This window comes from Anser cygnoides, chromosome 2, assembly GCF_040182565.1.
Source record: "Anser cygnoides isolate HZ-2024a breed goose chromosome 2, Taihu_goose_T2T_genome, whole genome shotgun sequence".
Lineage (NCBI taxonomy): Eukaryota > Metazoa > Chordata > Aves > Anseriformes > Anatidae > Anser > Anser cygnoides.
Window position 1 is genome coordinate 98,650,434 of NC_089874.1, and position 17,416 is coordinate 98,667,849.

At 41.4% G+C, this 17,416-nt stretch overlaps 1 protein-coding gene across 1 annotated transcript in view; it reads left to right on the forward strand.

Moving 5' to 3' along the window:
* The window catches only part of TMEFF1 (transmembrane protein with EGF like and two follistatin like domains 1), a 128,537-nt gene extending 111,145 nt beyond the window's left edge, over positions 1-17,392 (forward strand). Inside the window, exons 6-10 of the mRNA XM_048079575.2 lie at positions 3,919-4,067; positions 4,992-5,057; positions 8,714-8,837; positions 14,362-14,520; positions 16,164-17,392. Of these exons, the coding sequence (XP_047935532.2) occupies positions 3,919-4,067; positions 4,992-5,057; positions 8,714-8,837; positions 14,362-14,520; positions 16,164-16,248 (583 nt within the window). The 3' untranslated portion in view covers positions 16,249-17,392. The remainder of the gene's footprint in view (positions 1-3,918; positions 4,068-4,991; positions 5,058-8,713; positions 8,838-14,361; positions 14,521-16,163) is intronic.
* Positions 17,393-17,416: the final 24 nt, after the last annotated feature.

Sequence of the window (17,416 nt, forward strand, 5' to 3'; positions counted from 1 at the left end):
TCAAGGCTCAGCCTCCTGAGCTACTCATCCATGCGCCTTGTCACATGTCATCCCACCACGCACCTTCTGTGCAGGAGGTGCAGGGTATCTCCGTCTGTTGATGGGAAATCTACCCTTGCCAAGACAGCCACCTCCTCTGTGGCAGTGCACACCAAATAGCAGAATGCCCCAGTTGTGGCATCCAGAGAGATGCCACCCAGAGGTGGTATCTCTTCTGTACAGAGCCCCAAGGAAGATGATGGTGCATTGCACTCCTGCAGACGGTGTATCTAGACTGGGAAACCAAGGATTTGGGCTCTGGACAGAAGAGGGGGTACTGTGTCTGGCTGGGATGGAGTTAACTTTCCCCACAGCATCCCATACAGTGTTGTTCTCTGCACTTGTAGCTAGAACAGCTCTGGTATCACACCAATGTTTTGCCTATAGCTGAGCAGTGCTGGCTCAACATCAAGACTTCCTCCAACCCCCCAGAGCCAGTGGGCTGGGGGTGGGCAAGAGGTGGAGAAGGGACATCACCAGGGCAGCTGGCCTAAACTGACCAAAGGGGTATCCCATACCATGTGGTGTCACACTCAGCAATAAAAGGTGGGAAAGGGGAAGGAGAGGGGGAGCTCTCGTTATGAAGAGGTCTGTCCTCCCAGAAAATCACTACACTTATTGAGGCCCTCCTTTCCAGAATGTGGCTGAACATCGCTCATTGGTGGGAAGCAGAGAATAATTTTTTCATCTCTTTGTGCTTCTGCACAGTCTTTGCTTGCTTTTCCCCTCTTTCTTTTCCTCTTAATTAAATTATCTGATCTCAGCCCATGAGCCTTTTTTTCTTTTCAACATACTTTCTTCTTCCCCCCTCTTCTTTTAAGGATGGGAAGTGAGAGAGCGGTTGTGGTGGAGTTTGACTGCCAAGCTGGGTAAAACCACCACAGATAGGTCCTGAAGGAAAATGGTCTTGGAAAGAAGAAGGGTCCTGGGATGAGGATGGGAAGATCTGGAGTCAGGGACAGATCCTGGAGGTGAGGGAGGCCCATGCCAGGAGATGCTCCTGGACTTCAGTTGGTTTTGCCAAGCAGCTTGGCCATCAGTGGCTGGTGACAGCCAGCAGCCAGTTGAGCAGTAGCTGGGCAGGAACCACCACCACCTTCTGCCCAACCTTCCTGTGTGGAAAGGCATTGAAGACCTAGCCAATGCTGCCCTGCCCAGGCAGCACATGAGGGAGGCTGTGGGGTAACCGGGCAGGGTGTAAATGCCCTGATCTCAGTGGTTCTCAGGTAAAGCCTGGTTGGGCCCAGACCCACTCTGAGCAGTTTGCTGTGCAGGGCCAGTGACAGAAAGTGCCTTCGGGGTGGGATGATGGTGCTGATGGTTTATCAAACCTCAAGACCACAACAGACCCCACTGGGGACCCTCTGGCAATCCACAGTTCTGTTCTGCTTGAAGGACACGGAGCAGTTATAAGTCCATTACGGCTGGTTGGTGAGTTTCTGTTGCTTGATGCTGTCCCAGTCCTGACAGAAGTAGCACAAGCTTTCCTCATTTGTTGTTGTTGTTGTTGTTTTGCTCTCTTTTCTTTTCCTATACCTAGATGTAAATTTTAAGTAATGATAAGAAATTGTTGTACGTTAGCTATGTGGTTGGAGTTAAGGCTAGGAGTGATTATCGGTAATCTGAGGTTAACAGCTAGGAATTCACAACTACTCCCAAAACAAGCATTTTGCAATCATAAGAAAGTACGCTTTTAACACTAGGTGTTAAGTCTGAACACAACAAAGCTTGGAAATGCAAGCAGTTTCCAAACAATTTTAACTCTAACCTGTAATGTCACCATGAGAAAGAAAAAAAAATGATTTCAAAAGTTGCCTTATTTGTCACAAGGACTGACAAGAACCAACAGTAAGTAGGGAGCTATGGACCTTGGATGATGACCACAGACAGAACTGAGCTGTCTGGGCATAGAAACACAGATGGAATTTGTCTGGAGATATAAATAAATGGGATAAGGATGGGCACACAGGTGCAGCAGGGATTCCTGAGTAAGCACATAGGCAGTGCCACACAAATGGGGACTAGCTCTGTTAGCTTCATTCTTTAAATGTGCACAACTGCTGAGCTACATGCCTTTTATTTGCATATAAACTAATGAACTCTTCATTAGGCTTATTGAGCATAAAGTCATGTGGGAGCATATAAACTATAAACAAAATAGTACTTCCTTTCTCGGGCCTAATGTTTATAACTGTGCTGAGTTCCCATTTCTAAAAAAAAAAAAAAAAAAAAAAAAGTAATATAATAATAATATATATATTAAAAAAAAAAAAGAAAAAGTAATACCTTAATCCTGTTGATATTTAGGGACTTCAAGAGGAATTTGAGGTGGGTCCCTAAGATGTGTAGACTCAGTGTGTTACTCATTGCTGGGGCAGTTTTTAACTGTCGGAAGGCACACATAAAAATCCATTTGTACTAGAGATGCTCATTTGTCCAGCAAGAATCTGAAGTTCACGGGTTTGAAATATTACTGGGAAATGTAGTATCTTTAAAGACACAAATAATATAGAAGCAAAATGTGGTCATGGAAAGAGAGAAGAGAAAAAGGCACACTGGCCACCTTCAGTTTTTTTGCAGCATGGAATTAGGTTCTGCTGCAAGATTTGTTATGGACTTGAGGCACACACACATCTATTTAATCATTTAATTGTATCTGGAACAGCTGGAAAGAACATAAAAAATCCTGGCAAGTAGATAGCTTGCTTTTTTTCCCACCCTGCGTCTTACAAGAATGAGTCGAGATTAAGCTAGTGGCAGCTCCTGGCAGTCAGAGCACATGTGCCCTGCGTGGAGCTTTCTGGCAAGGAGAGGACAGCACGCCTTCCTCAGAAGATGCAGAGCTCTCACCTCCTTCTTGCTCTCACAGCACCACTGCCTCCCCTGTCCTGCAGCCACACTTCTTGGAGGCCTTGCAGTGCGATGTGAAGCAAATTTAAAACAAGAGGTTCAGATAAAAAATAATATATTGAGCAAAATAAATAAGAGGGTCGGGGCTTGGAAGGTTGGAAAGTTTTCCGGTGCTGTTCACACATGCCAAATTTCTGAACCTTTTGTTGGGGCAGCAGAACCATCAAGCTGAAAACAGGCAAGCCAGAGCCTTAGGCAAGCTTTTGTCTCCCCTATGTTTGGGTGGTTAGGGACCAGCTCCATGGTAGATCTTTTTTTCTGACTTCTGATTTATGATCCGTAGTTGCAAATTATATGGAAAATGCTTTGTCTAACACGATCAAAATTTTGCTTGGATGCAACACGAAATAATTTAGATCTCATAATTCTGTTTTAAACACAACATAATGAATCCACCATTAACTTTCAATGGTATGAATGAATGTCTTGTTGAAATAACACAGTTGACCAAGCATATTGATTTTGTTCAGCCCCTGAAATATATATATTTATTTATATGCGTATTTTATATATATATAAAACCTCCTTTAACCGTTAGCAGAAATGGGAGTCCTTGTCTTCTTCCCCTGCTCCTTAGGGAACCTGACAGTGCCCAAAAAGTGGCATATTAATCTGCTTTTGTTCACACTTGAGGACAGAAAACACAAATTCTTTTATTCATGTAGTAAATCTTCCTAGCAATGTGTTACCATTTTTCGGTTGTTAATCAATGAGACTGATATCATAGTAAAATGACAAGAAACTTCACTACATTATTAAAAAGCACACTGAGGCACTTATTCATGATTCTGTAAACTCTGCTTGGAAACCTGAGGTGTCAGCAAGTTCTTCAGCATCCTCGAGGAACCTGCTCTTCTCCTGTGTGAAGGAAGCTGGTATTAATGTGTCAGCTAGTGTTTACTCAAGACACAACATTCCTTACTTTCTGCTTGCTGGATGTCAGTTTTGTTTTGCTGTTTCAATTACCAGGTGTGTATGCAATATAGACTGCAGTGGATACAGTTTTAATCCTGTCTGTGCTTCTGATGGAAGTTCATATAACAATCCATGCTTTGTTAGAGAAGCATCCTGTCTGAGGCAAGAACAGATCGACATCAGGCATCTTGGACACTGCTCAGGTAGGTTTAATCTTCTTTCTCTGATAAACATAAATTCTGACATAAATAAGCTTGGTAGAGCTTTTCCATTTTAAATTAGAATTCACTGATCCAGCTAGCAGGGAATTGTATTTTAGTTTTTCTCACTATCAGTGAACTCCCCACCTGTATTTTAGTTTTCCCCATGTAGATGTATGTTTACACTACGTATATACGATGTGGTATATTTATGTAAACTTTTCATTCCTTTGGCTGCTGTTACCTGAAAAGACAGCAAAAGGTCTTAGGAGAACCTATGCAATAGCCTTACAGGAGGGGTTAGTAAGAAGCAGGAGAGAAAAGGGAATGTGATATGAGGGAAATGCTCACTGTTGCTGCTGGGGCTGTACAATGTACTTCCAAGGTGAGTAAAGTCAGGCCCCAATTGCATGACTATTTATTCTCTTCCTCTTCCAGTGTTGGAAAGGCCCACTGAAACCCTTAGACTGCTACCCTGTGTGTTGTTGATCATGTTGAGGACTCTTCCATTTTGGGGTCTTGGGTTCAGCCAGATCAAGGCAAATCGCATTTAGGACCATCTCATAGAAATAACAAGATTCTACCATCCTTTTGCTGGCTACCTCTAGATCTGTAACTCGGATGGTTCAAAAAAAAAAAAAAAAAGCCACAAAAAAACAGATCTCTGAACCAAAATAAGCTAGCCTCAGTACAATGGAAGAGATTTTGTTCAAAGCCTACAGGCTGAGGTGTGCCCTGTATTGGTCTAGAGGCTGGGGTTGTTGACTCTACTTGATACTGTTCTGGTTGTATGCGTGGAAGGACTATGTCCGCTTCTATTGCAGTTAAAATACTTCGACTATTATTTTGACTTCTCAATGACATGTATGCAGTGGTCTGGAAATAAGCCTTTCCTAATACCTATCCATGCATTTATTTATCATCCAGAAGCAGACGACACAAACACAGTTGGAAAGAAAGACGACGGCATGCAGTATCGGCCAGAGGTGAAAGGTATCGTGCTGGCTTTGTGCTGTTTGGTTACGGTTTCACAAGATGAGAAAAGACAGTGTGGAGGTCCCTTCTTGTCTGCCTTACAGCTTTGATTTCTGTAGCCAAGACAGACGCGTGAACAGCTTTTTTCTTGCAGCACTGTCATTGCAAGGCTGGCAAGAAGGAGATATGTGGGATTTGTGAATTATGCCTGCTGTATTCCTCTAAGATGCTCGGCTGCTCACCACCCCTACTCGGCGGTCACAGGATTAGACCCCTGCCAAGTGCTGTGAAAATGCCTTTACTGCAAGATGCCAGGCTGTGACATTCCTGATGAAATGACACAACCCCCCTGTGACCCTACATCTTCTGAAAACTTCTGAAAAAAAAAACAAAAACAAAACTGGCAGATTCTGTATTTGTTTGGTCATCTTAGTATCTTTCATGTAAATCAAGATGCTAAATCACATTGGTTAAATATGTTTTACCTCTATGAATTAATTTCTTAGGATAAACAAAATAAGAGTTTTGCTTTCTGCTCAGTTATTTTACTTGTTAGCACCTCCTTTGTGTCAGGGGCATTCTCAGAGTAAATATGCCTTTGCATATCATGACTCTAGCTCAAAGTGTTGCTGGCCAGGACAAAACACCTCTGTCTCTCTCAAGTTATCGCCAAAGAGCAGATCTGCATAGGTACTAACCTTGCCTCCACCCTCTTCTCTCACAAATAATAACACTGTTACCTTCTCTGTTAGTGCTGGCCTTTAATTTTTTCTCTCATTATACTTGCTTTGCACTCCCATGGCCTTGCAGAGTAAATCCATTCAGTCATGGCTTTAGACTTTCCATGTGTTCTTCCTGAAAACCCATTCATTGCCAAAAAGCCCTGTGCATTTTTCCTTTTTCACAAATTCTCTTATTTTCACTCCATATTATTACCAGTTGGAATGATGTAATGTCGATTTTCACTTATATTGTGAAAGCATAAAAGGCACTGAGTGGAATATACATCTTATTATGTGATTAATGAAGCACAGTCTTTGGGTCCTATCTGGAAGAAGTTACAGCCTTTTATTCATTGCATATAAATTGTCCTTGAAATCTAGTAAGTAGGAAGAGCATTGGATATAGTTTATGCAGTCTCATGTTCAGCAAATGATGTGCATAAAGGGAGTACATCGTGAAAAAAAATTGTTTTGAATATTTTTTTATGTGGTAGTCAAGTCTTTTTAGACAGTGAGAGCCTGAAATGAAGTACTTTGAATGTCTTTTTCTTCCAGGATAAGAGAACAGGCCACTCTTCTATCCATTTGCTTTTGCTTTAAAGTACTGTGCGTTACTCTTGTCAAACCCTCTCCTCTGAATCTGCAGTATCTCTTGGTCTTAGAAGCACGGACAGGGCTGTCTCCTTCTCCTGCAGTACGAGAATCTACATAAAGATACATCAGAAATCTCTCTCTTCCCTGACTCAGCTGGACTGCTGTTTTTGTCCTGCCAAGACGGGCATCAGAGTTTCAGTTTCTGTGCATGCCTCTTCCTTCTGGTGAAACATCTGAACTTTTGTATCTGATCACTCTTTCAATATCTCTCACTTTGAAGCAGTCTGGCTGGCTCTCAGGTTAAAAATTGATTCCCATAGATGAGTGGCTAAATGTCTATCTTATTCTAGGAATCACCTCCTGCATTTGACATCATCTCTTTGCTTAGCATACATTTGGGTGTGCTGATCTGGGTGGCTGTGGCTACCTGGCCACCTTCCAGGGGATGCATCTGTCACTGGGCCCCATGTTCTGCATTCATGTATACATTAAAAACAGACACGGAGCAGCCATCTGGACAGATTAATATAACTGTATGTACCTTATTACTAGCCTCTGACTGGGACAGATACAACAGTAATTAGCTGCTTGGAGGAGGAGAGAGGCAACAGTTTTGGGATGAACCAGTTTTCTCCTCTTGGACATACCGCAATGTAATCTATTCCAACAGGGAAATATCAGATATATTGTCATGTCCTTCCCTTGCATCAAGTCTTCTGTATCTTTGAAGCATAGCTTGAACCAACAGGCTTCCTTATATCTGAAACCTCTCATATTTAGATTTTTTATTTTTTTCCTGGAACAAATCAGAAAATATTCCAGAAAATATTCAGGGAAAACCTAAAACAACAGTACGCCTTTTTATTTTTTATCTTTTTCTGTATAAATACATTCTCTTTCTTTCTAGTGTTATTTGAATTACCTGCAAATGTATAGGAGAGTTCTTCTTCACACTCCCTTTTTGCTTTGCACCTGCAGTTCATAATAATCTTGTATTTGTGGTGCCATAGTCTATTGCCATGGAAATGAGAATAATTCCACAATTACATCCATAACTTTAGATCCCAGCACTTTAGAGAAGTTCATTATGAAATTTCAAGTTCTGTATTTAGGACTTCTTTACAGAACAATGTGGGGGGAAATGGTTGAAAATGTATGCAGCTTTAGATAGTTTTAGCCATGTGACAGATGTACAGCAGGCCTTGGTGCAGAAGGGACTGCCTTCCTCTGCTGGGCTGCCTCGGCCAGCAGCTAAACACCCACCAGCTGCTCATTGACCCCCTCCCACCCCTCAGCAGGATGTCGGAGAGAACTGGAAGAGCACAAGTGAGAAAAACACATTGCTCAAAGTAAAAACAGTTTAATAAAAGAGACAAAAAAAAAAAAAGAGAGAGAGAGAAACAAGTGATGCAAAGGCCATCACTCACACCATCCCACCAGCTGACTGATGCCCAACCAGTCTGTGAACAACTGCTACCTTGGGAAGACCAAAACCCCAGTTTCCATTGCAGAGCGCGATGGCATCCATGTCATATAGTACAAAATACCCCTTTGGTCAATTTGGGTCAGCTGTCCTGGCTGTGTCCCCTCCAAGGCTCTTGTCCACCCCCAGGTTACTCAAGGGGAGTGGAGGGCAGAGTAGGAAGAAGAGAAGGCCTTTCAGTTGCACAAACCCCCTGCAGCAACAGCCAACACACTGGTGTGTTATCAACACTGCTTCAGCCACTAATCCAGAACGAAGCACCACAGGGGCTGCCATGAAGAAAGTTAACGCCTTCATAGTCAGACCCAATATCTTTCCCAACAGAATGAGTATTTTAAGCTCATCGCATTATTTTGAGGCTCCCTGTTTGTAAACACACTTCCCTAGGAAGACAGCTGTAATATGTTCAATTTCAGCTGTAACAGCTGGTGATACCAGTCAGAACAGGGCTTTATCTGGTTGTTTTCTACCCAGTAAAGATACTTCATTCTAAACCTTCAGGTCTTTTCCCTCTGTTTAGACATGGGAGTAGGCTTTATATGCTTATCTATTAGCTCTTTGCTACAATGCCACTGACAACTTCTGCTGATCATCCTGCATCAGGTTGTTTCTGTCATGAATATTTTTCTCCTTTCAAGAAACCTGACAAAAAAAAAGCACTTTCTGATGTCTCTGAGGATCATTTTTCAGTGTGATGCATCCTACCAAATCTCTGCAGGTGTCTCCGAAACTTCACCCTTAAGCCTTTGCTTCATTATTCTGTATTTAGTTATTGACAATGAGCTTTTAAGGACATTTCTCAGCTATTCTTGGTTGAGATTTTTTTATAAATATCAAACACCATTTCTAATTTTTTATGTATCTTTCTTTTTAAGATGCCAGTGATCAAAGAGAAGACATTTATGTTGGAAACCACATACCTTGTTCAGAAAGCTTCAATGGCTACTGTATACATGGAAAATGTGAATTCATTTATTCCACTCAGAAGGCTTCCTGCCGGTGAGTCCTGAATGCCTACAAAATATGCTTGAAATTGCTATAATGCTTAATCAAAATGCTCTCTAGACATAATTACAGCATGTATCAGTTTGCAGTTATCTAAGCAGGGGCACAGAAGCCACATGCCTATGCTGTGGGCAGCATACAGCTGCAGCAGTTGTGCGGAAGACAGCACTCAGGAAGGGCTTGGCCACTCAGGTGCAGATAGTCAGAAGCTGAATCTCTCTGAGACCTTAGTGTTGGCTTCTTATTTTTAACTCTAAATCAAGAGAAAGAAAAAAAAAAAAAAAAAAGAAAAAAAAAAGAAATAAAGAAGGAAAAACAGCAACAATAAACACTGCCTTGCATGGCTTTTCTGGATGACTGCAATTTCCTCATTGACCTCTCAGTCTGTTCTTGTGCTAGCTATACATTTTATTGCTCTTGGCATAAACACTCTGGAGTATCAGTATTTTTAATATTTTTTGCCTTTTTCACAATAATATGTTTTATGTAGAGAGTATAAAGTTACAAAATATTCTTTAGCCCACATTTCTTGTCTAGAGTATAATCTAGCAGCTTAGTATTAAGCCACTGTTTCTCAAGAAATGAGAATTTCCATTTTATCTCCTTAGCTCCTGAGTCATTTTTTTTTTTAATTTCACCAAGTTCTACCTCTTTGTTCTTTTTAAAAATTAAAAAAAAATATTTAAAAATTATTAACAGAAAAAGGCTGCATTGTAATAACATGTAGTGCCTTGTCAGGAGGTTTCACTTGCAAGCTTGAACTTCCAAATTAATGTGGCTGAAGATGCTATAAGTCTTTGCTATCCTTTGCTTTGGAAACTTCAGCTGTAAATCCATTAGATCCTCTCACATTTTCTCCCCTGATCTTTATCAAGCAAGTATAGTTAGTTTTTTTTCCTCTGCCAAGATTTAACAGTTTTCAGACTGACCGGAAATCAGGAAGCCCAAAAAGAAGAGCCTGTACAGTTGTTGGCTTAGCCATTTGAAACTTGTATTTTCACTTTTCCCACCAGAAGACTTTTCTTGTTTATTTTCAGCTTTCTGATAGGACTGTATTTCCTTTTCTTTGGCCAAAATCAAGAGAGGCCAACACACCTTTGCTTCTCTTGGGAAACAAGGTACATCCCAGACATCATCTTGGTGGGCTTGAGGCAGCAGTATTTGAGTACAGTACTCTTTTGATGCAGAGCTGTGCTTAACACAATTTCTTATGGATTTGTCCTCAACATTTTCAAGTTGGAGGTACTTCAAAGAAATCATTCCTGGCTGAATTAACTGTTTTTTTTTTTTATTATTATTATTATTTCCCAAATGTGTTTTTTTTTTCTGATTAGTTCTGTCATAAATAGTCATTTATTTGTTTGTGATTCAATTACTAGTCTATCAATTAAATATTTATTATTAATTTAGTGTACGGATAGTTAACATTTTAATGAATATAATTAATATACTGTCTCTTTAAATTCTATTTTATAATTAAATTTAATATTAGTACTTTCAGTTATTTATAGAAACAGCTTATTATTTAAGCCTGAACAGTCTCGGCACTGGACCCAGCACAACAAACCACACAGGATTCCAGTCAAGAAATTCTGACTGTCAGTTCTAGACCCTAAGTACCAGATCTCCTTTGGACTTTTTTGGCTATTTAAATACTTGTGTTCTCATACCTGTATGTGTGCTTTTTACTGGAGCAGTGAGTTATTAAGGAAATAAAAAGATTTATATCAGACAGTCAGCAATCTACCACAGAAACCAAGTGCTTCTAACAAAGAAAAAAGCTCTCTTTCTAGATAAGGAAAATATAATGATGAATGCCAAGGGCAGATTGCTATTTCTAAATGCTTTGCATTCTCATGCACATCTAACTTATACACGGTTTAATTTGGTCCTCATTTCCAGGGAGTGGCATATGTGGTGTATCAGGTGACCTACAAAACTGCAAAAAATACCTGTGCAGAGCAAATTTTGACTTGCAGTTTCACTAAGGACAATGCATCTCCATGCTCATTGTACAGCAGCCCTATAGAACTGCCAGCAGGCGGGTGGTAGGAAGGCTTTGTAGTAGCTAATTGCACAATATTTAGTTTAGCAGCTTTTGCACAGCTGGGATCTGGTCTATCTCCTGCTGCCTCCTTTGTGCAGTACAGTTCTGCCCTGTATTTGCATCAGGCTGCGTCAGGAAGGTACAGTTCATCCCCTGGCAAAGAATTCTAATCTTCATTATGCTAATTCCATTAATTGACTGATCAGCATACTTTGATGAATCCTTGCTGACCTCTGTCTATCACGCTATATATTAATGCCTTAAAATCTGTTCTGCCCATTTACCAGGCAGCTTAAACTACTGCATAGTACTTCCCCCCACCACCAACACAGTTCTTAACACAAGCACTTCTGCTTTGCAGGAATTCAATAGTCCTGAATATCCATTCAATATTTCTCAGAAATAATTTCCTGTCACTTCAGTGTTTCTGAGGAAATGTATTTGAATTACTTGTGCTTCCTCTGCTTTGTTTTGCCTCCTGTGCTTTAAAGCAGTTCTCACATTGATCACACTTTGGCTGTTGTTATCTTCTTTAATGAAAATAAAAGCAAAGTAACAAAGCAGAATTCTTCACTTGCATGAAGTCTGCTTTTTTATTGTTTCTCCTTGGATAGAATCATGGAATCATAGAATTGTTTGGGTTGAAAAGGACCTTAAAGACCATCCATTTGCAACCCCCCTGCCATAGGCATGAATGCCACCCACTAGACCAGGTTGCCCAAAGCCCCATGCAACCTGGCCTTGAACACCTCCAGGGACGGAACATCCACAGCCTCTCTGGGCAACCTGTGCCAGTGCCTCATTTACCTCTCAGTAAAGAATTTCTTCATAATATCTGATTTAATCTACTCTCTTTTAGTTTAAAGCCATTCCCCTTTGTCCGATCCCTATGCTCCCTGACACAGAGTCCCTCCCCAGCTTTCCTGTAGGCCCCCTTTAGGCACTGGAAGGCTGCTATAAGGTCTCCCCAGAGCCTTTTCTTCTCTGGGCTAAATTACCTCAACTCCCTCAGCCTGTCTTCCCAGGAGAGGTGCTCCAGCCCTTTAATCTTCTTTGTGGCCCTCCTCTGGACTTGTTCTGATAGGTCCATGTCCTCCTTGTGCTGGGGACCTCAGAGCTGAACGCAGGACTCCAGGTGGGGTCTCAGGAGAGCAGAATAGAGGAGGAGAATCACCTCCCTCGCCCTGCTGGCCACATTGCTTTTGATGCAGCCCAGGATTTGTTTGGCTTTCTGGGCTGCAAGCACACATTGCAGGCTCATGTTGAGATTCTCATCAAACAACACCTCCAGGTCCTTCTCCTCAGGGCTGCTCTCAATCCATTCTCCACCCAGCCTGTATTTCTGCTTGGGATTGCCCCGGCCCAGGTACAGGACCTTGCACTTGGCCTTGTTGAACCTCATCATGTTTGCACAGGCCCACCTCTCAAGCCTGCCCAGGTCCCTCTGGATGCCATCCCTTCCCTCCAGCGTGTCAACGGCATCACACAGCTTGGTGCCATCGGCAAACTTGCTGAGGGTGCACTCAATCCCACTGTCCATGTCACTGTATGCTAGCACACATTTTTTCTCGATCCCTTTCCTAGCAATTGCCAAGCTTGCTTACAGTAAATTGGGGCTTTTATTTAATAACTCTGCTTTTACTGGAATTTGCTTCATGTCTGAACCTAAACATCTTACATAGCAGCTTATGGCTGGAGAAAGTAGAGTCACAAGATTACGAACATGAAAACCCCAACAGTTATTCCTGCATGCAAAGGGAGATTAGAATTTGCCTAAGCAGCTGTAGGAAGGTCTGGGGAGTAATCATTTTGTCCCTCCAAACAGAATTAACTCCTACTCTAGCACAAAGCTTTTGGATGGGTGAGACCAATTCTGCATTGCTTTCAGACTTCTCTGATCCAGATTACAAAAGAAGTGTTTTTGTGTCTGTGGCAGTAGTTCTTTTCTTTCTGCTATAGAGCTGGAGGCCAACTGTATGATTCAGTTGTCCTTAACAATGAGTTCACACCAGTTGGTTTTAAAGGATAGCTGTACAAGGAACTTGCTACTCCTGTGCTTGTAAGCAAGCCTTTAAAACAAGCAGTCACAGGTTCGTACTTCTACATGAAAGGTGAGGATTTTCATTAGTTCTCCCTGCCCAAACTGGTAAGAGGAGAAAAGATTAAAAGCTTTTGTTCAGAGATGTGAGCAGTAGCCCTTGATTCGGCAGGCTTTTGCACTTGCTGGGGTAGCTGGGGTAGCTCTTGCCTTTCCTTGCTGTGCATCAGCCTTTCTCTGCTTGCAACACGAATTGTTCCAGAGCACTTTTTCACTGCCACCTGCACCACTGGCACATCTTGCTCGCACTGCACACATGCGTTGCCATTGGGAGCAGCCTCTGCTGAGTTTCTCATTGAGCTCTCTGCTGGTTTGCTCAGGCAAGATACCATTTACAGCAGCTCCTCTTCTGTCTCCTGCCATTCCTCCCCTACCCCTAGCCAATTTTTATGCAGTCTTCCGTGAATTCTCACATAAGCAGTTGTGGGTTATTGGGTTTTCTCCCATTAGTGTCCTGCAAGGGAGCTCGATTTCCCCTGAGGGAACTGTGCAAGCCATCTGGATGAGATGGCCAGCTGCGAGTCTCCTTGACTTTTCTGTGCAGTCAGCAAGGGGGATAACCTGACCTCTGTGAAGCACATTTACCCTGAAGTTCTTGGCGGCTCAGGGTAGGAGGTAGGTAGTGCAGAGAAAAATTGGAAAAGACTTTAGTTCAGGGACAAGGCAGAAGGGGTCTTGACACGGATCTTTTCCAATAGGTTTTGTAGGATTCCATGTCCAAGGGCTGCAGCTTGAAAAAGCATCCTCCTTTTCCCCCATTGTTTCAAAGATTTTCTTCCTTCTTTCACTCCTTGCTCATATTGACATTGCTGCTGAGTTCCCTGAGCACACTGCTTTTTTCCATCTAGTCTGTTTACTTGTTTCATATAATTGCTTTATTCTTCCTAAATATTGCCTCAATCTAACCACCATCCCACATACTTCTTTTGCCAAACTAGGGCCTTTATCATGCAGGTGTGTCTTCAGAGAGGGCCACTGATAACCTTATCCAGGCGAGAAGAGACTCCCCTTTCTGTCTCTCCTCTTGCCCCAGAAATCCAAACCATTCTCCAGCACAAGTGTTACTGCACCTCCACCTTCTCACTAGCTCTTTCAACCACAATCCAAATCCATCCATTTGTTCACAGAGCAGGCAGAATCTCAGCTTTTCTGTGTGGCTGTGCTCTCTAAATTTCATTTTAGGCTTCAGAAAGTGATACGTCCTGAGCTGCTGCAGCAGCAGTGATGGCACCAATGAGGGTGTTTCTCTCCTCTGTCACTGCTGTGATTACTGGGCTTTTTCATCCCACAGCTTGGACTCCTTATTTCATCTGCAAAATGACTGGGCTGCTGCCAAATTACATATTCCATAAAATATTGCTTTTGTTTTTCAGGTGTGAATCAGGATATACTGGACAGCACTGTGAAAAGACAGACTTTAGTATTCTTTATGTTGTCCCAAGTAGACAAAAGCTTACGCATGTCCTTATTGCAGCAATAATTGGAGCTGTACAGATTGCCATTATAGTTGCAATTGTCATGTGCATAACAAGGTAGGTAAATACCGAAACAGTGAAAAATTATGCATTGTATGTAAATGCTTTTTTTGTAGTTAAATCTTTTCCTTCTTGAATTTTTATGTGCATAAACATATATTCTAAAATACCCGAGTAAAAGAAGCCTATTGCCATTTTTGTCACAAAACACACGTTAATTTAAATTCACAAACCACCAGTGACCTGTCTGAAACCCCAGAACAGCTACCCAGCAAAACAGATCAGCCTTGAAACATATTCAAAAGGTCAGCTACTGTGTTAGACCTTCATGGAGTTATTCAAGCATTGATGATATCTTATAGAAGTTATGGTTCCCCCTCCTGCCCAGTGAAACCAGAGAGGTTGACACATTGCTGTTCCCTGCAGTACAGCTGTAAATGGTGTTACACAGGGAGAGAAGTCTCCCTCACACCATATATGCTTCCTGAAAATCAATGTGCAGCAAGTGCCTTTTTTAGGCACTCTCCATGGGAACCTATTTTATGAAATGTGAAGATGCACAAGCACAGAGTTCAAGTTTCTCGGTTGTCTCAGGCTCTCACTCTGTGTGAAAACTGAGATACGAGTCACGGATTCATTTTGATGAAAAGGGATTCAGTCTGGTCATCAGGGATTTGAATCCAATAAGAACTGGGGGCTCTGGGCTGGATTAAGGATGATTTAGTTACATAGTAGGTGCGTGAAGAATTTAAATCCTACATCTGGGCATCCATGGCAAACTTTGCCTTTTCCTCCTCGACTTATCTGTCACTTCCAGGTCTGCTTATGCAGAGCCATAGAACTTACTGCTGCAGCCTTAGTGCATGGCTTTCCAAGCTTAGTGATGTGGAGTGACACCCATATGAACAAACAATATAGGCCTCCTTCCTATCTCTCTTGTAAGGTTCAGCGTACCAGGTGTAAGCACACACATCTAACACATCCTTGCACGTATAAAAAGCCATCCAGCTTATGGAGTTGATGCCACTCCTCTTTTACCACACACCCTGCTGGTCGAAGCGCCCATGGGGAAGGCTGAGGGCTCAGCAGCCCTCCTCTCTCAGCCTCCCTACAACAGTTCCCTGACACTCAGTCTTTCTGGGGCAGGCTGTCTCACTGTGTCCCAGCAGGACTGCTCCATCTTGCGTTGCCTGCTATCTGGTGGGCTAAGTCTCTTCCTGCTCAGAACTGGTGGCTTTTATGAGTCCTTTCTTAGCTGTGTCCCCAGACCCAAGAAAGGGGTTGGAGGTGGGCAGAGCACCTGGAGGTCCAGCACTGCAAATGCTGATTGATCCGGTCTTAAATCTTATCATACTTAAATTCCACTGGATTTTAAGTTGGAAGTGTGTAAAAAGTAAATCCAGTGCAGCTATTCACCAAAGCATGTGTTTTGCTGGACCATGGCTGAAGGATATAGGACCTTGCTGGTTTGGGTCTCAAGCAGAACTCCTTCTGGAGTGATGTGGGATCCCACACGGATCCCCAGATATCAGCCAGGTACCAAACAGCAGGAGAATTCACCCAGTCAGCACAGCTACTGAGATGTTTGTTGTTGCTGAGTATAGAAAAAAAAGTCAATTCAGTATTGCTAGGTTTAATTTTATATGACATATATAAAAGCATTCATATTTTTTCTTTCTCTCTTTCTTTTTTCTAAACAGAAAATGCCCCAAAAACAATAGAGGACGTCGGCAGAAGCAAAACCTAGGCCATTTTACTTCAGATACATCATCCAGAATGGTTTAACTTAGTGATTTTTATACCTACATTGACCATGTGATGTACATTTTTATTATATCTTTTTTTAAAGAATGGAAATATTTATTTCAGAGGCCTTATTTTTGAACATTTTTAGTGTAACAATGTTGGTCTGTATTCTGAAAGCATCAGCTCTAACAGCTATGGACTGTTTTAGTAACTTTACTTTTCTGTTTTTGAATACGGTAGGTCATTTTCTGTATCTGTATCACATGGTTATATAATAGACGTGCTTTATTCATGGAATGTAATATTTTTGGGAACACAAATTTATTCCACCAGTGGTTGTAGATTTAAAAAAAAAAAAAAAGTCCACATTACCTAGCAAACAAGGCATGAACTAAAGGTAAAAATGTTTACAGCTTACTTTTCTTATGAGAAACTAGAAAACACTGTGTTTAAATACCGTAGATATTTAAATGTTTTTGGAAGTTAGTAACTGATTTTTTAGACACTGCCTATCGCATGAACTGTGAAGCTGTGTGCTGTGTGTAGTTGTAACATATTTATAAAACGTGGGCTGGGTCTAAGCACTGCCATCTTCATTAATAATGCCAACGATTTATTTTTAAAGGGCAAAATTATAAATTTGTTAGTTTGGGAAATTACCTGGTAGAGCAGATGGCACAGGTCCAAAAGGAGTAGGTCTTAGTAGATTTAGGTGTTTTAAAAATTGGTGTCAAATAATTGAACACAAATAATTGGAATAAAGCCTAATTTGTCACTGTTGAAGCTGTTTTAATACTTCTTAAACTTTTTTAAAGAAAATACATGTTTTAACACCTACAATGCAGATTGTATAGTGTTTGTGATTAAAATAAAAATTAAAAAAAAAAAAAGAACAAATAAAAGTGAATGAATTACTAGTGCTCTTGTATAGAGTATTTTCAAGAGCTAAGAAAGTCCATCCAAATTAGTCTGCTGGTCATAGTTATATTAATAGACTGTTAGTTGTTGTTTGAAAGATCCAGAGATAAAGTGTGAATAGGATGTGTTCAGCTGTTTTAACAAGTAGTTTAGGCTTTCAGAATTTTGCATGTAGGATTTAATAATTTGTTCAATAAAACAAAAAAAAACGCTTTCAACATTTTGAACTGGAAAAGCATGTCACAATACAACCTTTTCACTATTTTGCCTGTGGTTTGGTGTGTTTATT